We start from the raw sequence: 25,705 nt of genomic DNA on the forward strand, positions 1-25,705 counted from the left end.
CTCTCTATTCCATGCTCCCCCTTCTCCTCCTCCAGAATGCCTATTATTCTAATATTGCTTTTTCTAGTGGAATCAGATAGTCCTTGTAGGGCTCTTTCATTTTTTCTTCTTTATGCTCCTGTCTCTCTCTTGTTAATTTCTAGATTCCTATCTTTGATATCACTAATTCTTTCCTCCATCTGATTGGCTGTTTTCTATGCTCAGTAGTTTATTCTTTTAAAAAAATACATATTTTTAAAGAAGGGAGAGGGACAGAAAGATAGAAATATCAATGATGAGAAGGAATCACGGATTGGCTGCCTCCTGAAAACCCCATTACTAGGGATCGAGCCTGCAACCTGGGCATGTGGCCTGACCAGGAATGGAACTGCAACCTCCTGGTTCATAGTCTGATGCTCAACTGAGCCATGCCGGCTGGGCTCAGTAGTTTACTCTTAAAAACATTTTTTGTTGTTGAAAGTATCACATAGGTCCTCGTTTTTCCATTAACCTTTTCCATCCTGCTCCTGTCCACCCCCAATCCAGTAGTTTACTCTTAATCTCCTTAATTGCATGCTTCATTTCTAGGATTTCTGACTTCTTTAAAGTTTCAATCTCTTTGGTAAAGTACTCATTTTTTTTCATTGATTTGTTTTCAGAGTACATTGAATTGCCTGTGTATTTTCTCACATTTTATTATTTTCAGAACTGCAATCTTGAAATCTGTCATTTATATCACATATATCCATGTGTTCCAGCTTGCTTTCTGGAGTTTTTTTCATTTTCTTTCTGATCATCCTCATTACCATGGTTATTCATGGTATTTGAAGTTCTTCTTTGCCTAGGCATTTATATCTGTCCATAATAGTGAAGAGGTTTTCCTACTGTTTTCTAGCAGATGGCACTGAATTGCAAGATTTTTTTTTACCTCTGTGGTCTCCCAGGCTTGACCTCCACAGCTTCCCTAAGACAATATAGATATGCTGCTTGGAGGTGGAGTTTGTTTTGCCCTCACTGTAATCGCAACACCTGACCTCTGTGGGGTCCTGCCCCAAGCACTCCTCCTGGGGATCAGTCGCAGAGGGATACATACAGTGGTTCTACTGCAACAGCTCTTGGTTTATGGGTAATATGCTCCTCAACCCAACTCCCAGGGCAACAGGAGGAGAGCTTTGGGAGTGGTGGGAGGGCTCAGTGGTTGCGCTTCTTATCTGAAATACCCCGCCCTGGCCCAACAGTGGATTTCTACATGGCAGAACCCTGTGCTCTGTCAGGAGTCTGTTGACTCAGTCACTGTTCATTCCAATTGCTGCTCGCCCTGCTTAACTGCCCTTCCCCGGCAGTTCTCTGTTCTTCAAGCCAAAGGAAGCTCCTGCTACCACCAGCATCCTTCCTCTCCTGGGTGGGCGGTGAGCTCCTGCTTGCAGGGCTGCATCTGTGGGCCATCTTCACTTTCCTCCATTCTTGTCTCCCCATTTATTCCTGGTTTCCCACCTCTAGATGTTTCAATGTGCTGGTCTCTCAGGCATGCGTCTGTGTTGAGCAGGGATTTCTTTGTTGAATTATAGTTGGTTAACTTTTTGACATTTATAATTTGTGATGAAAACATAAAAGAAGAGGGAGAAAAGTCTGAACTGGCAAAGGAGGATGAATATCAGATGCACTCAAAAGAAAAAATACTACAGTATATATACAAGTTTATTTTTTACAAACCTAATAGTAACCACACACACAAATCCCCAAACCAGGATACATAGCTTCAAAAGAGGAAACAAAGGAAAGAAGTATAGAATACAACCAAACAGAAATAACGGACAGAAACAAAGGAAAAGAACCAATGGAGGCACAGAACGACCAGAAAACAAAAAATGAAATGGGTATACATAATCCTCATCCATCAATAATTACCCTAAACATAAATGGTCTGAATTCCCCAATAAAGAGGCACATAGTAGCAGAGTGGATTAATAAACAAAACCCAACCATATGCTGCCTATAAGAGACACATCAAAGCTGCAATGACAAAGGTAGATTCAAAGTAAAAGGGTGGAAAATGATTCTCCAAGCAAATAACATCCACAGAAAAGCAGGTGCAGCCATACATATGTCTGACAGAATAGATTTCAAGATGACAAAGATAACAAGAGACAAATATGGACACTTTATAATGATAAAAGGGACACTACATCAAGAAAACATAACACTTCTTTAATATATATATGCACCTAACCAGAGAGCACCAAATATATATAAAACAATTACTCACAGAACTAAAGGAGAAACAGATCAAAACACAATCATAGTTGGGGAACCTTAATACTCCATTGAAAGCTCTAGACAGATCAACCAAACAGAAAATTAATAAAGAAATAGCCTTAAATGAAACACTAGACCAAATGGACATAATTGACATTTGCAGAACCTTTCATCCCGTAACATCAACCAAAGGACTTATATGCAAGCATATAGGCCTAACCAATGGACACAGACAACAGGGGGGTGAGGGCATGAGAGAGGGGATGGGGGATAATGTGGGGATAAGGACACATATGTAATAACTTAATCAATAAAGAAATTTTAAAAAAAAGAGAACATGAGAGAAGATGGAAGGAAAGAAGGAATGAAGGGGAAAAGGCAGGCAATTAAGACAGGGAGAAAGGGAAGAAAAGAAAGCAAGAAAGAAAGGTATCAGTGTGATATGTTTATTGATTGATTTCAAACCATAGCATCTATGTGGTACAAATCTGTTCTTTAATTTACTTGGAAGGAATGGATGAAAAATAAAAGCCTGAAAAAGTAAAAAACAAAACAAAACAAAAACAACACAAAAAAACCCCATCAGATTATACAATCTTCTCCAGTGCACATAGGACATTCTCAAGTATAGACCATATGTTGGGTTCTTAAACTAGCATCAACAAATTCAAGAAGATTGAAATTATACCAAATGTATTCTCTGACCATGATGCCTTGAAATTAGAAATCAACTGTAAAAAGGAAGTAAAGAAATCCACAAATATGTGGAGATTAAACAACATACTACTAAAAAATTACTGGTTCAAAGAAGAAATAAAAGATGAGATCAAAAGTTATATAGAGACAAATGAGAATGACAACACAATATATCAAAACTTCTGGGATGCAGCAAAAGCAGTAATAAGAGGGAAGTTTATATCACTACAGTCCTATCTCAAGAAACAAGAGAAATCCCAAGTAAACAACCTAACATCAGATCTTAAAGAACTAGAAAAAAGAAGAACAAAACCAACCCAAAGTCAGAAGAAAGGAAATAATAAGAATTAGAGCAGAACTGAATGAAATAGAGAACAAAGACTATACAAAAAAATCAATAAAACAAAGAACTGGTTCTTTGAAAATATTAATAAAATTGACAAATCCCTGGCTAGACTCACTAAGGAAAAAAAGGGAAAAGACCCATAGAAACAAAAAACAGAAAATAGAGAGAAGTCACCAGGGACATCATAGATATACAAAGGATCATATTAGAATATCATGAAAGACTATATGCCATCAAATTCAATAACCTAGAAGAAATGGATAAGTTCCTATACTTATATAACCTTCCTAATCTAAATCATGAAGAATTGGAAAATCTAAATAGACCAATCAGTAGTAAGGAAATTGAAAAAACCATCAAAAACCTCCCCCAAAAGAGTTCAGAAACAGATGGCTTCACCAGTGAATTCTACCACGCCTTCAAAGATTTAAAACCTGCCCTTCTCAAACAATTCCAAAAAATTGAAGAAGCAGCAGCAATACTTCCTAACACATTTTAGGCCAATATAACTCTGATACCAAAATCTGGCAAAGATAACAGACAAAAAAAGAAAACTACAGACCAATAGCTCTGATGAATACAGATACAAAAACCCTAAGCAAAATACTAGCAAATCAAATACAACACTGCATCCAAAAAATAAAATAATATACCACAATCAAATCAGGTTCATTCCAGGGGCACAAAGATGGTTGAATAACACAAATCAATTAATGTAATACACCACATTAACAAAAGAAAGTATAAAATCATATGATCTTATCAATAGATGAAGAAAAAGAATTTGATAAGATACCTCTTATTTATGATTAAAACACTCAATAAAATAATAGAAGTGTACCTCAAAATAACAAAGGCTATAAATGATAAACCCTCAGCTAATATCATACTCAATGGCAAAAAACTGAAAGCTTTTCCTCTAAGAATGGAACAAGACAAGGATGTCCACTCTCACCACTCTTATTCAACATAGTGCTAAAAGTCCTATCCAGAGGAATAAGGAAATAGAAAGAAATAAAAGGCACCCAAATAGGGAAGAAGTAAAATTGTCACTTTTTGCAGATGACATGATTCTGTGTGTAGAAAACCCTAAAAATTCCACCAAAAAGCTATTAGAAACAATAAACAACTATAGTCAAGTTGCAGGATACAAAATCAATGTGAAAAATCCATTGCTTTCCTATATACCAGTGGTTCTCAACCTTCCTAATGCCGCAACCCTTTAATACAGTTCCTCAAGTTGTGGTGACCCCCAATTTCATTGTTACAAATTGAACATAATTAAAGCATAGTGATTAATTACAAAAACAATATGTAATTATATATGTGTTTTCCGATGGTCTTAGGTGACCCCTGTGAAAGGGTCATTTAACCCCGAAAGGGGTCGCGACCCACAGGTTGAGAACCGCTGCTATATGCTAACAACAAACTTCAGAAAAAGAAATGAAAAAAAATTCCTTTGCCATTGCAACAAAATAATAAAATACCTAGAAATAAACTTAAAGAATGTGAAAGATCTATATACTGAAAATTACAAAGCATCATTAAAAGATATTGAAAAAGACACTAAAAATAAAAAAAATCGTGTTCATGGATTGAAGAATCAACATAGTTAAAATGTTCATATTATCAAAAGCAATATACAGATTTAATGCAATCTCCATCAAAATCCCAATATCATTTTTTAAGAAATAGAATGAGAAATCATCAGATTTTTATGGAACCACAAAAGACTCCAAATAATCAAAGCAATCCTGAGGAAAAAGAATGAAGCTGGAGGTATCATGCTAACTGACATCAAATTATACTACAGAGCTAAGATAATCAAAACAGTATGGTATTGGCAGAGAAACAAAAATACTGATCAATGGAACAGAATAGAGAGCCTAGCTATAAAAACACATGTATATGGACAGGTAATTTTCGACAAAGGAGTCAGAAATACATAATGGAGTAAAGATGTGGAGGCAGACCAAGGGCAAGAAATTTAGGGAACTGCAAATCAAAACTGCAGTGAGATACCACCTCACACCTGTTAAGAGTGGTCATTATCAACAAGACAAGCAATAACAAGTGTTGGAGAAATTATGGAAAAAAGGGAACCCTCTTTCATCATTTGTAGACTGATACAAGCAGTCTGGTGATTCCTCAAAAATTCAACAAAAGAGCCACCCTACAACTTAGCAATTCCTCTCTTGAGTATATACCTGAAAAACTTAAAATCATGTATTCACAAAAACATATGCACCCTATGTTCATTGCAGCATTATTCACTGTGGCCCAGACATGGAAACAACCAGTGTCCTACAATAGAGGACTAGATAAAGATGTTAGTATTCCATTATACACAATGGAATACTACTCATCCATAAGAAAGAATGAAATAGCACCATTTACAACAACATGGATGGATGGATCTTGAGAATATTATGTTAAGTTAAATAAGTCAGTCAGAAAAATCTAAGAACCATATGATTTCACTCATGTGTGGGATATAAAACTGAAATTCGTGAACACAAACAGCAGTGTGGTGGTTGCCAGAGGGAATGGGGTAGGGTGAGGAGGGGGTCCTAATATATGTTGACTGGAGAAGATTTGACTCTGCCTGGTGGGCACATGGTGCAATATACAGATTTTGTAACATAGAAACCTACACCTGAAAACTATATGTTCATGTTGACTAATGTCACCTTAATAAATTTAATTTAAAAATCTAAATCGGTCAAAGTCTAGATTTTCCCTACCTCACTTTGAAATTTTATACATACATTTTCAAAAATAGTCCTTTTGCCTTTCAAAATGGTGAAAAACAATAAATTCGAGAAATTCTTTTACAATGCAAAGTTTAACTTTGTGATTAAATATAGACTTAATACTATTTAAGTGTTCAAACTATTTGTCTATGACAGAAAGCACCAAAATGATCAATATAAACAAGTTAAATATTTTCATTCCTTTATAGCTTCTAGTTCTGTTACTTCATTTTTGGCAAATATTTTTGGGAAGCAATGAAACAGATTCAAATAATAAAAAAAAAAAAAGAGGAAGCCAGGCTCACATGGCTCAGTGGTTGAGCATTGACCTATGAACCAGGTCATGGTTCAATTCCTGGTCAAGGCACATGCACAGATTGCAGGTTCGATCCCCAGTATGAGGCGTGCAGGAGGAAGCCGATCAATGATTCTCATCATTGATGTTTCCAACTCTCTCCCCCTCTCCCTTCATCTCTGAAGTCAATTTAAAAAAAAGATGATGAAGTATATATTATTGGTTTAATAACTTCTCTTTTTTAAAATAGTGTATTATGCTCAGTGAAATAAGTCTGTCAGAGAGAGAAATACCATAGGATTTCACTTATATTTGGAATTAAAGAACAGAATAAACAAATAAACAAAAGTGAAATAGAATCATAGACAGAGAATGGACTGGGCTTTCCCAGAGGGGGTGGGGCTTGGGAAACTGGAAGAGGTGAAGGAATTAAGAAGTACAAACTGGTAGTTACAAAAGTCATAGGAGATGCAAAGTACAGCATAGAGAATATAGTCAATAATATTGCAATAACTATTTATGGTGCCAGTTTATTTCCGGGCACTCTATTCTGTTCCATTGATCTTTATGTTTTTATGCCAGAACCAAGTTGTTTTGTCCTTGTAGCATAGCTTGATATCAGGTATTTTGATAACTCCAACTTTGTTCCTCTTTCTCAATATTGCTGAGACTATTCGGGTTCTCTTATGGATACGTGTAAATTTTTTTGATTATTTGTTCTAGTTCTGTGAAATACACTGATGGTATGTGATAGGAATGGTACTGAGTCTATAGGTTGATTTGGTTAGCATTGATATTTTAATGATGTTAATTCTTCCTATCTATGATGGCAGTTTATGCTTCCATTTATTTGTATTTTCTTCTATTTCTTTCTTCAGTATCTTACAATTTTCCCAGTACAGGTCTTTAACCTCCTTAAATCTATTCCTACATAATTTTTCTTTTCGATGCAGTTGTGAATGGGATAACATTACCTTCACTTTTTCATATTTCATTATTGTTGTATAAAAATGGAACCAATTTCTGAATATTAACTTTGAACCTTGATAGTTTAATGAATTCATATATCAGTTCTAGTAGTTTTTGGTGGAATCTTTAGGGTTTTCTATATACAGCATCATTTCATCTGCAAATGATATTATTTCTTCCTTTCCAATTCAGATGCCTTATATTTCTTCTTCTTGTCTGACTGCTTGTGACTAGGACTTCCAGTACTATCTATAACAGTGATGGTGAACCTTTTGAGCTCGGCGTGTCAGCATTTTGAAAAACCTTAACTTAACTCTGGTGCCGTGTCACATATAGAAATTTTTTGATATTTGCAACCATAGTAAAACAAAGATTTATATTTTGGATATTTATTTTATATATTTAAATGCCATTTAACAAAGAAAAATCAACCAAAAAAATGAGTTCGCGTGTCACCTCTGACACGTGTCATAGGTTCGCCATCACTGACCTATAATAATAAAAGCATAATATGCTAATTAGACTGGACGTCCTTTTGGACTACCTTCCTTCCAGACAGAGCCAGGGTTGCGAGGGAAGCCCGGGTCCCGGGTGCCAGAAGGATGCCAGTGCCAGCAGCTGGGGGAAGGAAGGCCTACTCTTGCACAAATTTCATGCATCGGGGCTCTAGTGTTGAATAAGTGTGGTGAAAGCAGATATCCCTGGCTTATTCCTGATCTTAAGGAAAACATGTTAAGTTTTTCATCACTGTGATCTTGGCTGTGGGTTTCTCATAAATATCCTTTATTATGTTGAGGTATGTTCCCTGTATTCCCACTTTGCTGAAAATTTTTATCATAAATGGGTGCTAGATTTTACCAAATACTTTTTCTACATCTATTGATATGATATTTATCCTTCGTCTTGTTTATGTGATGTATCATGTTTATTGATTTGCAGATATTGTACAAACCTTGCATCCCAGGAATAAATCCCATTTGAACATGGTGTATGAGTTTTTTAATGTATTACCAGATATGATTTAATACTTTGTTGAGGGTTTTTGCATCTATGTTCATCAGGGATACTGGCCTATAATTTTATTTTTTTTTAGTGCCTTTATCTAGTTTTGGAATTAGCATATAAAATAAGCTTGGCTATATAAAATAAGCTTGGAAGTCTTCCCTCCTCTTGAATTTTTTGGAATACTTTGAGAATAGGTGTTAATTCTTTGAATGTTTGGTACTATTCACCTGCGAAGCCACCTAGTCCAGGACTTTTGTTTGCTGGGAGTTTTTTTTTTATTACTGCTTTGATTTCATTAGTTTTAATCAGTCTGTTCAGATTTTTCTATTTCTTTTGTTTTAAAAAACTGATTTTATGCTGTGGCTCAACATTTTTTCTTTTTAATTTTTTTAAATGTTGACATTATTGCAGGTGTTCCCCTTCAACCCCATCTTTGTCCATCTCCACTCTCTCCGGCAACTGCCTTCCTTGGCCTTTACCAAATTATTGTCCATGTCCATGGGGTATGCACATATGTTCTTATCTATTTCCTTCACCTTTTTTATCCAGTCATCACCCACACTGCACCCCTTGGGCACCGGCCAGCGTGTTCCACGTATTCATGCTTCTGGTTCCATTTTGTTCATCATTCCACATATTAGTGAGATAATCTGTTCCTTATTATTCTTTTTTGTTAATTCTCACCAGAGGATATTTTTCCATTGGTTTTTAAACAGAGTGGCAAGGAGGTGGTGAGACAGAGAAAGAGAAACTTCGATATGAGACACATCGATTTGCTGCCTCTTGCACATGCTCCGATCAGGGCCAGGGATCAAGCCTGCAACCAAGGTACATGCCCTTGACAAGAATCGAACCCAGGACCCTTCAAACTGCAGGTCGAAGCTTTATTCACTGAGGCAAACTGGCTAGAGCTGTTTCTTCTTGAATCATTTTTGGAGGATAGCATGTTTCTAAGAATTTATCCATTCCTTCCAGATTATCCAATTTCTTGTCATATAGTTGTTCATATTTTCTTATAATCCTTTGTATTTCTGTGATGTCAGATGTTACTTCCCTTCTTTCATTTCGGATTTTATTTATGTGGGTCCTCTTTTTTTCTTAATGAATCTGATTAAAGGTTTATCAATCTTGTTTATCTTGTCAAGAATCAGTTCTTGGTTTCATTGATCTTTTGTATTGTTTTTTAGACTCCCTTACATTTATTTCCACTCCTATCTTTATTTCTGTCCTTCTACTAACTTTGCCTTTGTTGTTCTTTTTCTAGTTCCTTTAAGTGTAAAGTTAGTTTGAGATTTTTCTTGCTTTGTGAGGTATATTCAAGGTCAACTGCCACCCACTGGGTGCTCTGGGACTTTTGTTGTAGTGTCTCAAGGAGTCTTTATGGTGAGGCCAGCAGAGATCATCAGGCCCAAAGAGATCAAGATTTGTCCATGAGTAGGGAGGGCTCTGAATAGGAACCGTGGCACCAGTTGGAAGTGAGAGGGAAAAATGGACCCCACCCAAGAGCCACACAATTCATTTTTTCTCAGAGTATGCCCGGACTTCCTGGAATATGTTCTGCACCTAGGAACCAGGCTGGCCAAGTTCACTCACAATACTGCAGAATCATCAGGAGTTGGGAGGGTAGAGATAGTGGTTCTCCTATTGTTGAGCTAGTGGACCTCCCTTGAGGTGGGAGTCACAGCTACCCTTGCATGCCAGGGGCTGCTCTGTTGCTCCGGCAGGGGTGCAGGGGAAGGGAGGTTGTGGGTGGCAAGGGTTGGGGGAGGGGTTCCTTTGCTCTGGCAAAGGAGGTGAGGGGATAGCAACTCAGTGGTGTATGTATGGGGAGATGGTGGAGGGGGTTGGGGGAAGAGACTCAATTGTTTGAGGAAAGGGGAATAAGATAGGTGCAGCAACTCTTTTGTGTGTGGTAGTGTGTGTGTCTGTGTGTGCGCGTGTGTGTGTGTGAGAGAGAGAGAGAGAGAGAGAGAGAGAGAGAGAGAGAGAGAGAGAATGGCAGCGTGATGGAAGCAGTGTGGTGGAGGGGAGTGCTGCTAGCAGTTGGGGGAAAGGGTAAGGTTGAGGTGGTGGTGGCAACAGCTAAGGCACCGCTTCCTGCTCTATTACCCAATGCACATAGGGCCACTGTTCTTGGCAATCAATGACTTTATAAATAGATCCTCAAAGACTCTTCTTAATGCATTTAGTATTCAAAATACCCCAAATTCAAACTTAACCTTTTTGCTTGTTATAAGGTTTACAATATTCAAGTCTCACAGTGCTGTTTCTCAACTCATATGGCATTCTACTCAGCAATAAACAGGTGACATTACATACACGACAGAATTCTGTTAGCACTAAATATAACCTAAATGAGTAAGGTGCACTGTTAGCCAACACTGTAAAGTGTTAACGTTTGATATTTTTTTTATAAACCATTGACACAATATGATCAAAATTTCATTTTAGCAAAATATATAACATTCCTTTTTAAAGCTAAGTAGGCTTTCTACTGTACCCCTTTTATGTTACATTCCAAAATTATATGGTGGATATCATATTATCAGTATACAGTGTTTGATGTACCACAGGGATGGGGTCAGGATATGTGTAAAACATTTGTATTTCACAATGCTGAAAAAAAAAATTAGTAACATTTTATTACAAAGGTATTCTATACCTAGGTATATACCAAAGAGATCTGAAAACATATAGTTGCACAAAAACATGTACATGATTATTCATGTTGGCATTATTCATTATAGCCAAAAAGTAGAAACAACCCAAATGACCATGATTTATCAAATGGATAAATAAAATGTATATCCATATAATGAATATTACTTGGTAATAAAACTGAAGTACTGACATGCTACATAGATAATCCTTGAAAGCATTATGCTAAGTGAAGGAAGCCAGACACAAGAGGCCACATAGTATACACTTCCATTTCTATGAAAATTTTAGAATAGGCAAATCTATAGTGACAGAAATTGAAGCTGTGGTTACCTAGGGGGCGTTGAAGTGGGGGAGGTGGCTGATAAAAGGTATGGGGTTTACTTGTGGGGTGAAGAAATATTCTACAATTGATTATAGTAATGGTTGTGCAATTCCTTGAATATACTAAAAACCACTGAACTACACATCTTAAAAGGTAAATTGCATGGCATATGAATTATATCTCAACAAAACTATTATATTAAAAAAATTATAATAGGTATTTACTTTTCTCTTTTACCCATAAAGCTGATGAGGTTGATGTTATCTCCTCTAAAGGCCCTATCAAGATATTGTGCTTTGTATAAAAATATGCTCCTGAAAGAAATATAAACTGATTTTATAGGTCAAAAGTAATTTAAATGCAGCATATTAGTTCATCACTTAAAGGAACTTCCCTCCTTCAGTGATGCTTTTTATAAAGGAAATCATCACCTATAAATGTCTTAATGGGAGTTTGGTATTTTAAAGAAAAACAAACCTAGGGTAACTTTGTCTTAGACAGATAGTTATGCTATTAATATCCAAGTTACTTTTATCTTTATTGTTGAAAGTATTATAGACTAGAGGCCTGGTGTACGGATTTGTGCACTGGTGGGGTCCCTTGGGCTGGCCTGCAGAGATTGGGCCGAAACTGGCCCGGTGCATGGATTAGTACACCGGTGGGGTCCCTTGGCCTGGCCTGTGGGGATCAGGCAGAAACTGGCTTTCCAACATCTCCCGAGGGGTCCCAGATTGCGAGGGCACAGGCCAGGCCAAGGGACCCCACCAGTGCACGATCAGGGCCAAAGAGGGACCGCAGGAAGGCTCCAGGGTGTGTCCAGCCCATCTCACCCAGACCCCAGCAGCAAGCTAACCTACCGGTCGGAGGGTCTGCCCCCTGGTAGTCAGTGCGTGTCATAGTGACTGGTCGAACTAACGGTCAGACACGTAGCATATTAGGCTTTTATTATATAGGATGGTCCCCTTTTATCCTAATTGACCCCCTCCAGCCTACTCCCACCCCCTCCCCAGGCTTTCACCACACTATTGTCTATGTCCATGGGTTATGCATATATGCATATAAGTTCTTTGGTTATTCTCTTCCCACCCCCTCCCTTCCCTCTGGTATACATCAGTCTGTTGCATGCTTCAGTGTCTCTGGCTCTATTTTGCTCATCAGTTTATTTTGTTCATTAGAGTCCACATATAAATGACATTATGTGATACTCGTCTTTCTCTGACTGACTTATGTCACTTAGCATAATACTCTCCAGGTCCCTCCATGCTGTCTTAAATGGTAAGAGATCCTTCCTTTTTACAGTTGCATAGTATACCATTGCATAAATATACCATAGTTCTTTAATTCATTCATCTACTGTTGGGCACTTGGGCTGTTTCCAGATCTTAGCTATCGTAAATAACACTGCTATAAACACAGGAGTACATATATTCTTTCTGATTGGTGTTTCAGGCTTCTTAGACTATATTCCTAGCAGTGGGATCACTGGATCAAATGGCAGTTCCATTTTTAATTTTTTGAGTAAAGTCCACACTGTTTTCCATAGTGGCTGTACCTGTCTGCCTTCCTACCAGCAGTGTACTAGGGTTCCTTTTCCTCCATATCTTCACCATCATAAAATAATAATAATAATAATGACGATGATGATGATGATATCCAAGTTACTTAGCACAAGTGGAAGAACCTAACCATCTAAGATAAAGAATTTGTGAAGTGTAGCCTGAAAGCAGAAAAAATTCAGATGCACCTCAGATATTCAGAGAAGATAAACTCTTTACCTCTAAAACTCAGTTACTGACAAGATTTCCTTATAGGATTATTCAGGGATTCAGAAATAAGACAAAGGTATGTTTTAAGTTCTCAACTTTATCTCTTAGATATTTTGAAAATCTCTATCTTGGAAAAATAAACAAAGAATAGGACTTTAATGTTAATTTAACACCGAATCCTTTCAAGGCAATTTATTCTCGAATTCCTAAAAGATTCAATGGCCAACAGAAACCAAGAGGTAAACAAAATGAAGTAAATATTAAGAGATGGATAAAAAGAAAAGCTATATAAAAATAAGAATAAAATAAAACATATGAAAATGGTAAGAAAGAGTACCTAGTCTTATTTGAGTATTTTAACCTTTATAAAATATAGTCTAGGACCTGGGTCGTGGGAAAATGGGTGATATAAAAAACTTCATTTTTGTCTATTTGTATACCCTGCTTTCCAAAATTAAAAAATGCTTAAGTTTTAAAGGGATTTTTTAAAATGTTGCTGTTTCTCTACTAATGAATAAGGAATTCATTAATCCCTAGTTTAAATTCCTCTTAGAATGACCCTGCTGCAGTTCCAATATTATTCAAGCAATATACTTTTTAAAAAAAATAATTTTCAGCCTACTTAGAGTAGGACAGAAATTCTCTGCATTTGTCAATATAGTAATATCAACATAAATAATAGAAACTAAAATATTCTAGAAACTTAAAAAAAACCTTTATAGAATCAAATTATAGATGATATGTTAAGGGATGACTATTTACATTACATGATGTTTAAATTTTAGACCATGTTAACACTAAAGAGTTTAATTTGACAAGTACCCATTTTAAAGGCATATTGAATTTGTGTTGGTACAGAAAGACTACTGACTTTGCCATACCATGTTATACAAACATAACTGTAGGTTGTTTTTTTATGTAAGGTTAAATGTAAATATGGAGTTGCTTTAGTAATCCACATTAGTTTAAAAAGAGATAGTAACATTTACACAGTCTTTTAGTAGCTTGAATCATTCCCTTAAAAACAATGTAAATATTCAAAATTGCATATAGAGGAAAAAGTTAACACACTAGACTTCATAATCATATTTAAAATCAATCTAATTTTTTTCATTTAAATTCACTGATACACACATATAATAATCACTGTATGCATACATACATACATACATACATATACTTTAGCTCCCAATCAACCATTTTGTAATTTTATAAAGAAAAGAACAAATATCCTCTACAGAAAAGTGAAGTCTTTACCTAAGCTTTACTACTTCCAGCATGATCCCTTCAAATTTATAATGAATAGACCCACTTCTATCTCTAGCTCCATCTATAACTTATCATTAGATTTTTATTATTGTTGCTATTCAGGCAAACGCACCACTTAGAATGAGAACAAGATATTTCTATCTTCCTCCTCCAGATAGAGTGTCTTAAGGACATCGTAAAGCAGTCTGAAATAAACACACATATTTACACAAACAGAAAAAAACACACAGGGAAAATTGTAGAACACAATCTGAGTTTATAATTTACTTTTCAAGTGTTGCATAAAAACTAATTATACATTTTTGAACATATTATGCTTAAATTCCTAAGCAAAACTGAACAACTCCAATACCTGCCATATTAAAAGTAAAGCAATGGCTACCTAAAATAAATTTCCCATTTTAAAATATATATATTTACCATTAAAATTCTGTATCAGTTGTTCTTACTGTACTTTCCAAATCTATATTTCTGTTCTAAGATATTACTAAAGTATGTTATTTTATTTTGGGTATGAATATTCATTCAGTAAATTAAAAATATGAGCAAATTCAAAAAAGCATGTCAACAATAGTTTTGAAAATTTTCTTTTTAAAAAAATTACCCCCATCAATTTTATTGAGTAAATCCCTCATCCCACAAAAACTTTCCAGGTTATATATAAATCAATCTCTCAAGTACTTATGAACTTTATGTTCCACTTACATGATATCATTAAGTAGTCTTCAGAAGTGCTCTTGACATCCTCCTCCTCCTCATCATCATCATCTTCAGTTTTAATAGTAACTGTAGATCCAGGAACACCACCAGCTGTTTGAATCACAGTTTCTGAATCTGAATTAGTTACAAGAACCTCCTCCGATACCATTGTGGGAGAGTCAACTCCTGAAACACAATCTTGGACCACATGTTCTAAGTGTCCATCAGGACCAGTAACAATGTCAGCCACAAAAACCTGCTCAGGTACTCTAACGGCTTCTGTAATTAGCTCAGAAGTCAAGATGTGATCACCATCATCTTCCTCTATATCCTCTTCAATAGCGACATCAGCTTCAAGTACAGCTTCAGGAACAATTACACCTTCTGTTACTACATCGGTCTCAGTGATGATATCAGGCCCATGAACAACTTCAGCTGCAAGGCCATGATCAAGAGTTATCCCATCATCTGTGACAACATCAGAAACTAATACAGCCTCAGGAACTGAAACAACAATATGGTCTCCATCGATATGCGCAGTACCAGCCATTCCAGCCACTATAACATAAACAATTATTCAAAAAGTAGTTATATTATTAGTTAAAAGAACTGTACTTAATATGTTAGATGACATAAAATATTTAAGTAAGAAATAGTCCTGGCCAAACTATCATTTAAAAAAAATCACTGATAATTGGAGTGTAATAAAAACCATCACCAATCAGGAAGGGGGTGAAAACAATGTTCGCAAAATCTAAATTAGAACCTTAAAAATGATGTATTTTATTTTCAAGTAAAACATAAAGTCACAGTGATATATCACTACACACCAATTAGAACAATTGAAATAAAAAACAAATAACAGCACAGGTTGGTGAGGATGTGGAGAAAGTTGATATCTCATATTTTGCTGGTGGGAATGTAAAATGTAGCAGACACTCTGGAAAATAGTTTGGCGGTTTCTTATAAAACTAAACATGTACTTACCATACAACCCAACACTTGGCTCTAGGAAATTTTCCACAAAATTATTAAAACATATGTTTATACAAAAAACTACACATAAATATTCATAACAGCTCATAGTAACTATTACTCATAGTAGCAAAAAATTGAAAATAATCCAAATGTCCTTCAGCAATGAATGGTTTGCTAAACCAATTCTGACACATCCTTACTATGGAATACTACTCAGCAACAAAAAAGGGACAAACCACTGCTACATTCAACAACCTGAATGAATCTCCAAAAAATTATGCTGAGTGCAAAAAGGCAATTACCAAAGTTTACAATACTGTATAATGTATAAATGGAATAACTTCTATAGCATTCACAAATAAAAAAACTACACAGCTGGAGAATAGATTAGCAGTTGCCAAGTGTGGGTATGTGTGTGTGAATGTATCGGCATAGCATATATATGGTAATGGAACAGTTTGTATCTTCATTGGGGTGGTGTTTACACAAATCTATATGTGGGTTAAAACTACATAGAATTATACACACGCACACACAAATGTACGTAGAAAAAAATGGTAACAACTGAATGAAGTCTGTACTTAACAGCAATGCACCAATATTGATTTCCTGGTTACGATATTACTAGAGGCCCTGTGCACGACATTCGTGCACTGGTGAAGGGGGTGTCCCTCAGCCCGTCCTGCACCCTTTAGCAGTCCGGGAGTTCTTGGGGGATGTCCGACTGATGTCTTAGGCCCCATGGGGAGCAGGCCTAAGCCGCAGTCGGACATCCTTAGTGCTGCTGCGGAGGCGGGAGAGGCTCCTGCCACCCACTAGGGGGCAGCTCCTGCGTTGAGCGTCTGCCCCCTGGTGGTCAGTGCATGCCATAACAACCAGTCATTCTGCTGTTTGGTCAATTTGCATATTACCCTTTTATTATATAGGACAACAGCTAATAGTAACTTAGTTATAAAGGTATCACCATTGGAAGAAGATGAGTAAAGGGTAAATGGGAACCTATGTATTATTTTTCTACTTCTGGCGAGACCAGTATTTTCAAAAATTAAAATTAAAAAAGGAAACAAACATAAAAAGTGCTAGCTCATATGTTAAATTAGGTGAGTTTAAAATGACAAGCTTAATGTATTATAAAGTATGTATTACAAGCATAAAAGTTCCTAAACTTCCTCATCTTATCCTAAATAATAAAAGCGTAATATGCAAACCAACCAAACTGCAGAATGACTGGTCACTATGATGCACACTAACCACCAGGGGGCAGATGCTCAACACAGGAGCTGCCCCCTGGTGGTCAGTGCACTTCCACAGGGGAAGCACTGCTCAGCCAGAAACCAGGCTCACAGCTGGCAAGTGCAGCGGTGGTGGCGGGAGCCTCTCCTGCCTCCGCTGCATGTGGGCAGTAAGGAGCGAGGGGTCCCAGACTGCAAAAAGGGTGCAGGCTGGGCTGAGGGACCCCCCCTCCCCAGTGCACGAATCTCGTTCACCGGCCCTCTAGTAAGAAATAAAGCCTCCTTTGACACCTGATTTTGGGGGATAAAACAAACTATTTTTACACAAAGATTTCTTTTGATAAAATATTATACGTATGGCCCTAGCTGGTTTGGCTCAGTGAAGAGTGTCAGCCTGCAGACTGAAGGGTCCTGGGTTCGATTCTGGTCAAGGGCATGTACCTCAGTTACAGGCTTGATCTCCAGCCCATCAGGGTGTGTGTGGGAGGAAACCAATTGATATGCCTCTCTCACATCAATGTTTCTGTCTCTCCCTCTCCTTACCACTCTAAAAATCAATGGAAAAAACATCCTCAGGTGAGGATTAACACACACAAAAATTATACATATGGACTCCAAATTGTATTATATTCTAAATTAATCTGTAGGGAAAAAAAGGTTTAAATAACTTGGGCACCATGGTAAACATCAGCTCCTACATCCCTTGTGAAAGTGTCAAATTTTCCTTCATGATTTCTGTTAAATTATGCCTCCCTCAGTAAACAATTTAATAAAGTTTGTGGACCAGATTGTAACAAATTATCTGTAAGAATCCAGTACAAACCTTTTTTCATATAATGATCACTTTCTATAAAGTAACTAGAGCCCCGGTGCACAAATCTGTGCACTCAGTGGGGTCCCTCAGCCTAGGCCTGCGCCCTGTCACAATCTGGCCAATCCCTGGGATCGGGCCTAAACTGGCAGTCGGACATCCCTCTCACAATCCTGGACCACTGGCTCCTAATCGCTCACCTGCCTGGTCGCCTCTAATTTCCCCCCCACCCGCTGGCCTGATTGCCCCTCACTGCCTCTGTGTGCTGGCCTGATTGCCCCTAATGGCCCTCCTGCCAGCCTGGTTACCCCTAACTGCCCCCCGCTGCCAGCCAGCTCTTCCCCAACTGCCCCCCCTGCTAGCCTGGTCGCCCCACGCAGCCTGCTGTTCAGTCGTTTGGTCATCCCTCGTTAACCCCCCTGCCAGCCTGGTCATAGGCAGCCATCTTGTAAGGGCGTGAGGATTAATTTGCATATTACCTCTTTATTATATATGATGATACCTGAAAGAGTGCTATTTGCTATAGAGTATTCACTATTATAAACCAATTCATTATGGCAGTTAGTTAACAAGTTTGGTAGGAGACCAAAGGACACTGTTAATACCCTAATCCATAAAAATAAATAAATAAATAAATAAATAAATACTGTCACCTAAATCACCACATTACCCTAAAAGAACAGGGCCTCAATCCTGAAATCTAGTAGACAAAAGGAGTGTGTATACAAGTAGTTCTTTCTCTTTACTTGTTACTCCAGTGGCCATTTTGGAGACAGGGAGGGCAGGTTTCAAATTTAGCATTCAACCAGACTGTCAATATCGTTTTTTGCAAGGAAAATGTAAATGTTAAGTCTACAAAATGAAGAGTATGAAAATTCTATGTATATAAACAATACATTAATATTTTATAAAACTTCTTCACAATTCAAACTTAAATTATAGGAAATTCCATTTATTTTAGAACACTGCTGGAGGTTAGTTTGGTTCTTGAGAGTAGACATTAGGAAAGGATCGTATAATGCTAGTGCTGGCCTGAGTTCAGATTAATCTGGTTGAGAAGATTCTAAAACAGATGGAGTAAGTGTTTTTCTGTTCACTTAGCCTCTACTCTAGTAGGAACTTACAGGTCAAAATAAATCATATCTAAACCTAAAGATATCCAAATATCCTTTCTAACCCTGAACTAGATAATCTCAAAGAGCTTAGACTAAGAATCATCAGTTTTCCACAGGGTACTGGCAGATTACTCAGACCAAGATCCAAAACTTCTATTAAATTTTGCTCTTACCTCTTCAACTCATGTTAGAGTCCTTTGAATTTTTAAACAGTCACACATTTACCTATACAATAGCTATATTTATTGAGCACTGACTATGCACCAAGCAACTTGCTAATGCTTTTACATACATTATCTCAAGCCTCAGAACAACTGTATAATAAGGTGAGTTGTTATTATCCCCATTTTAAATAAGAACTATGGTTAAGAGTGGTTAAATGAGCTTGCCCTAGGCTCAAGCTGGGAATTAAACTCTTTGACTCCAGACTTGACTTTATTTTTTTAAATATATTTTTATTGAATTCAGAGAGGAAGGGAGAGAAGGAGACAGAAACATCAATGATGAGAAACATTGATTAGTTGCCTCCTGAATTCCCCCTACCAGGGATTGAGCCCACAACCTGGGCATGTGCCATGACCAGCAATCAAACCTTGACCTCCTGGTTCATAGGTTGACACTCAACCACTTAGCTACACCAGAGGGCTAGACTTTATTTTTATACTCTTTAGAAGAGAATCTATTTACCCTAGAAACTTTTAAAAAGATTTTATAGGATTAACCAAGTGAGTAACTATTAAAGGAATAGTTTGAGAAACAGTAAAAATATTGATCGTTTACATTTCAGAGCATTTAGTAAGCAGCATTAAAGGGCATTAATAATTTATCTCACTAGGTAACAAAATTATATACAGTAAGAAAAAATCATTTAAAAAGTATGACATAAATTAGATAACCAGGTAACAGTAAGAAACAAATAATCACTTTAAGCATTTCCAATTTACCAAAGTTATTTCATTTAAATGTGAATACTTGGAATTTCACTATGGGGTAGCATAAAATTTGGTATTTGTTAGGTCTATCTTGGGCCATTGTCTAAGGTTGTTTTTCTACTTAAGTCCCAAAGCAACATAGACTTTCTGCAGCAATAAAATCTTAAAAAAATATTAAATTCAGTAGCACAGATTCCAAGGGCAACCATTCTACTGAAACATGACAAGGTTATTACATAATTTGTTGTAAATATTTAAATATCAAATATCCTTAAAAAACTAGTGTATTTAAAAAACTAATTTAACTTCTGAACTAAATTCATGTTTCAGATTCTTTTTTCCCAAATAAAAAATGTTACACTCTTTTATATAAAAATAAATAAAAAAAAACAACAACTACAAACTGGGAAACTTATTTAAAACTAGAGGCTCAGTGCAAGAAATTCATGCACTGTGGAGGGGGGGTCCTCTCAGCCCAGCCTGTGCTCTCTCGCAGTTCGGGACCCCTTGGGGGATATTCAGCAGTTGGACATCCCTTTTGCAGTCCAGGATCTCTCTTGCAGTCGGGGACCCCTCACTCCTTACCACCCGCCTGCTTGCTGCTCCTTACCGCTTGGCTAGCTATTCCTTAGCACTGCCTGGGAGGCGGGGGAGGTTTCCGCCACCGCCACTGTGCTTGCCAGCCATGAGCCCGGCTTCTGGCTGAGCGGTGCTCCAGTTGATTTGCATATTAGGGTTTTATTATATAGGATTTGCAGCACAAAACATGATTAAAAAGCACTTATTTATAGTAGCCATTCCATCCCAACTAGCCATTCCATCCCAACCAAGAATCTTATGGAATTTAGAGATTTTTGTGCCACATAGTGTATTTATTTGGCTAGCTCTACTTGTGTATGCTAAACTGTTTCACTAATATCATTAATTTATGTGATTGCAAATATCTAAGTTTTTATGTTTGCAGAAATTTAAAGAGAATGTATCTAATTTTTAATTAAATTTTAGAATTAGGAAAGTTTAATGGATGGAGGGAAGACTAAACACAGGGAGGGGGAGGCTGTTTTAAAAAAGAAACCTAAATTAACAGAGCTAAAATTTCCATTGTCAAAAATCCTACCAATAAAGGTCCCTTTAGGTTTAGAACAGTTTGCATTTCTTAAAATAACATAAGAAATGAAAAGACCCATATATGAAATTGAGCTCAGAACTGCAGATCAAAAATTATATAAATATGTTGATCATTATATCCCACATATGAGTGAGATCATGTGATATTTATCTTTCTCTGACTGGCTTATTTCGCTTAGCATAATGATCAACATAATTTGATGAACAAGAATAGATCAATCTAGAGACAAATGGTAGGGGAGGGAGGGTTAGAGAGCAACCAAAGGACTTCTATGCACGCATATTAGCATAACCAATGGACACAGACACTGGGGCAGTGGGGGCTTGCCTGAGGTAGGAATGGCTGGGGGGGGTCAATTGGGGGAAAGGAGACATATGTAAAACTTTAGACAATAAAATTATATATATATATTTCCTTTCTACCTTCTAAGATTTCAGAATTTACTAAGGACAAATGGAAACCTAACTTATACTTTAGGTTAACATCATCGCTAAACACAAATGAGTGAACATTACCCATATTACCCACTTCTGATCTAACTGGATAGCCAACAAAATAATTTAACAAAAAAATGTAAAAGCAATTTAGTTGCCATCAATTTTTGTCTAGATTTAAAAGAGCATAAAATTAAATTAAAAAGGAATTTTAAAAGAATGCATCATTTCAAAAACAATAATCACAAAATTCTACTAGGAAACTGAATCATTAACAACTGTATAACAAAAAACTGTGGCTTTAATTTATTTATGGTATAATTAAGTTGATTTACTCTATAAAATTAATTTTAGAAAGGACTTTAAATTGAAGATCTGGAAGTAGTTCTCATATTTGCCCATTTTATTACTCATAAAAAGTAAGGGTATAATGAATAAAATTTTGCTTTCTATCCCATAACATGTTTACATGAGTATAACTGTGTCTATGTGTCTTTTCCCCAATTCAAATAAAGGTACTGTTTGATGAGCTGTTTATCCTGTGGTTTCATGTACACATTGGCACATTCCTCAAGGGCACTCATACTCTAGTCTGAGATGCAAAGCTTTAGGTTAAATACAAAAGCATTCTAATGCATTAAAAATATTTAACAAGACAAATGTCTGCCAACTGATGAATGGATAAACAAATTTAGCTTACCCATATAGTAGAGTATTATTTAGCAATAAAAAGAAATGAAGTATTAATCTATGTTACAATATGGATAAAACTTGAAAACATTATGCTAGGTGAAAAGAAGCCAGACACAAAAGGTCACATATGGTATGATTCTACTTATATGAAATGTCCAGAACAGGTAAATCCATAGGCAGAAAGATGGGGGGTGTGGTAGGAAGTAACTGCTAATAGGTAGAGGTTTATTTTTACCATGACAAAATGTTCTGAAATTAGGTAATGGTGACAGCTGCACTTTGTAACTATACTAAAAACTACTGAATTGTATTCTTTAAAATGGGTGAATTGTATAGTATATTAATTATATCTCAATAAAAATAAATAAGAAAAAAGAATGTACATAAAAATATGTCAGTACATATATTCTACTTCCCTAGCAATTAAAAGGAAATAAAGTATTAGATGTAATAAAGGATTAATTTACCATCAAAAAATAACACTGAGGAGGAACAATGAAAAGGAAGTTAAGGGGAACACCAAATATTTATCAGCACTGATCAGATATTTTTTTCAGTCTTGGAAGGGAAATGCTACATTGCAGGTAACATTTTGTATTAAATAGAGAAAACGCTGTATTTCTTCCATTTTAAAAATACCTATTATTAAAAGGTAACAAATTAAGGTTGGCATTTCAACCAAAACGTATTTAACATATTGAAGTTCACATGTTCCAGTATTTTAAAAACTATCTCTAGCAAAGAATTCACAAAATTATTTGGGAAATCTTACTCTTCAGCCCTTTGCCCTACCTCTAAAATGTATTCCTATACTTTTTTCACCCCAAATCACTTCTAAGTTGTTCATAATCAACACAATTCATTCTGACTCTTAGAATAAATCCATGATTTCTTTCTATTTCATCAATTAACTACACGGTCATCTTGATCTCCAACACATTTGTTCTTGAACTACACACTGTACCTTTAGTCATCAGGCCCACACTGTACCTTTAGTCATCAGGCAGAAATATCAAGGAATCAAAGAATTGGAGAATACCTTAAATGTTATCTTGTCCAACCCCTTCATACAAGTGAATTAAGTAATTTGCCCAAGTTTACACAGATAGTTAATAGGACTGGCAAGACTGGAATTCATTTTTTTTTGGGGGGGGAGGGCTTTACAATGGAACAAAATAATGAATTCAACCATATTATCTAATTTCATCTTTGACAATTCCATAATACCTCATGTTTTGTTTACTTTTTATCCCAATTTACCATTTGTCTTTTTTACACTCATACTCTCACTATGATCTTTTCTTCAACTTCTACTACTCTTATACTTCAGATACCTCTATCTTCTATAATTCATATTGACCTTACCCAAATTCAGTTTCTTTGTGGACTCTCAATGGAGTCTTCACATTTTCATCAAAATGACTACACTTAAGAGACTACTGAAAAATGTTCACAAAAATAAAGAATATTTTATTTTTAAAAATGTAATGCTATTAATAACAACTTTCTGAGAATACAGTATCAGAATACAATTGATCACCTAGTGCACAATTTTCCTATATCACTTTATAAGCATCTAACTTCTTTAAAATGACTGAAGTATTTCCTTGTCCAGCTTTATTAACAATTCAAATTAAAATATATTTTAGAAATCTAACTTAATATTTCCTACATGTAAGAACTGATAGTTATTTATGCAAATTGAGTTTTACATTTCCAATGGCATATTACCACTATATTCCAAGTATCCTTACCTCAACTTTCCCACAAAATTTTAAGAATGGTTTTAAGTAGACAATAGACATATAGCTATACTTTAATAAGTCTTACAAATGTGTTTTCCTAGCAAGAGAACAATATTTCATTGTAACTCTCCCCTTCTGCAATGTAGTTTTGATATTTCGTTTGTTCTGACTCTTAAAAAAGAAAGAAAAAGTACAACAAAGAAAATGTTTTACCAAAATCTTGCATAATCATGGTATGGGCCATTCTAGAGTCGGATGTGTACAATCCAAGACTGCCTCCTCCACCTGAATCCATACTTAGCAAAGTTCATTCACAAATCTCTGTAAAAGAAATGGTTTTTAAGTTTAAAAGCATGTAGGCCAGTCAATTGTTTTGAGAAAAAAAAATGCAATTGAAAACATGCCTCTCAACCAGGTGTGCAAATTTCATTACAAAAGAAAACAAAACAAAAACCTTGATTAGATGCTTTATGTGACAACCATAAATTATAGAAGGGCCAAGTGGAAGTAAACCAAAGATAATGGAGAATGAGACACAGTAAGTGTGGTGAGCCATAGAGAAGTGAAAGAAGCAAGCAAAAGAACAACACTGTAGTGTTGAAGTTCCAGTTAAAATATAGGTTATAAAAGCAGAAGAAAAAGAACAGGATGACAACAGACAATAGTTGGGATATTTATACATTACTAGAGGACTCAGATGTCTAGTATTAATGAATTTCATCCAGTGGCTCTCATCCATTTCTTCCAGACCCAGATCAGCCCTGCAGCGGAGCTCTGCAGATAAACGTGTTTCACCTCTGGCTCCAGGGGTTTTACTTATAATGTAAAATGTTCTATCCCAGTTTCCCGGGAGTTCTTTGGGTCAATAAGGACTTCTGAGCTCACTCTACTACATTCTCTTGTCTCACAGTTTTGAGGACTCATGAAACATGACTGCTTCCTAAATATGGTAAAGATAAGATCAATCACATATAAACATTTTAGCAAATTGTCTCTTACAGAATATATAGTTTACTTGCAATTGTTGGATTTTTTTTCCATTAATGATTACCAAAGTCATTTTAGCCTCATATTAATTTTGAAAGCAAGGGATCAATATATTTCATTTCAAATGACTTATTTAAGATCACCAGATAGTATGAAACCTAAAGTCATGTGCTGTCACTCAACATATTTTTTATAACTACTTATGTGTATTTCCTCATCAAACCTAAGATTCGAAGTAAATATACCAAAAAATCTGTAAATTTTATGTAACAATTATCTCCTTTTTAGATAGGAGTGTTTAATAAATAGGACTGTACTGCACGAAAGATGAGATTATATCATTAATAAACATTTTAGAAAGCTGCCATGTAAACTAACTTTATCCTTAAGTACAGGAGATCACTAAGATTTTTTTCCTTGCCTTAAAGTTCTATAGATGTAGGAGAGTCTCACAGAGTAACTTCTATCAACATTTGAGTCGTGTATATAAAATCCTACAACATATCAAATATTTTAGATAAAATTATTTGGGTTATGTGTGAGCAAATTACAAAGTTTAGAAATTCTTGGCTGTATTTTATTCTTTTTAAAATACCACATTGTTTCTGACTTCAAATGAAGTCAAGAGCATTC

At 35.9% G+C, this 25,705-nt stretch overlaps 1 protein-coding gene across 4 annotated transcripts in view; it reads right to left on the reverse strand.

The window, feature by feature from the left end:
• The window catches only part of ZNF711 (zinc finger protein 711), a 39,885-nt gene that overhangs the window by 11,941 nt on the left and 2,239 nt on the right, over window positions 1-25,705 (reverse strand). The window contains exons 1-3 of one of the 4 annotated variants that reach the window (XM_014464992.2): window positions 24,771-25,563; window positions 24,299-24,406; window positions 15,023-15,574 (exon numbers count right to left, since the gene is read on the reverse strand). In XM_014464992.2, coding sequence (XP_014320478.1) covers window positions 15,023-15,574; window positions 24,299-24,380 — 634 coding nt within the window. In that variant the 5' untranslated portion in view covers window positions 24,381-24,406; window positions 24,771-25,563. Of the gene's footprint in view, window positions 1-15,022; window positions 15,575-24,298; window positions 25,564-25,705 lie in introns of those variants that run through there. The other 3 variants (XM_014464999.2, XM_014465002.2, XM_014465006.2) reach the window with 3 other exon arrangements.

Source organism: Myotis lucifugus, unplaced genomic scaffold (assembly GCF_000147115.1).
Source record: "Myotis lucifugus unplaced genomic scaffold, Myoluc2.0 scaffold_4, whole genome shotgun sequence".
Taxonomy (NCBI): domain Eukaryota; kingdom Metazoa; phylum Chordata; class Mammalia; order Chiroptera; family Vespertilionidae; genus Myotis; species Myotis lucifugus.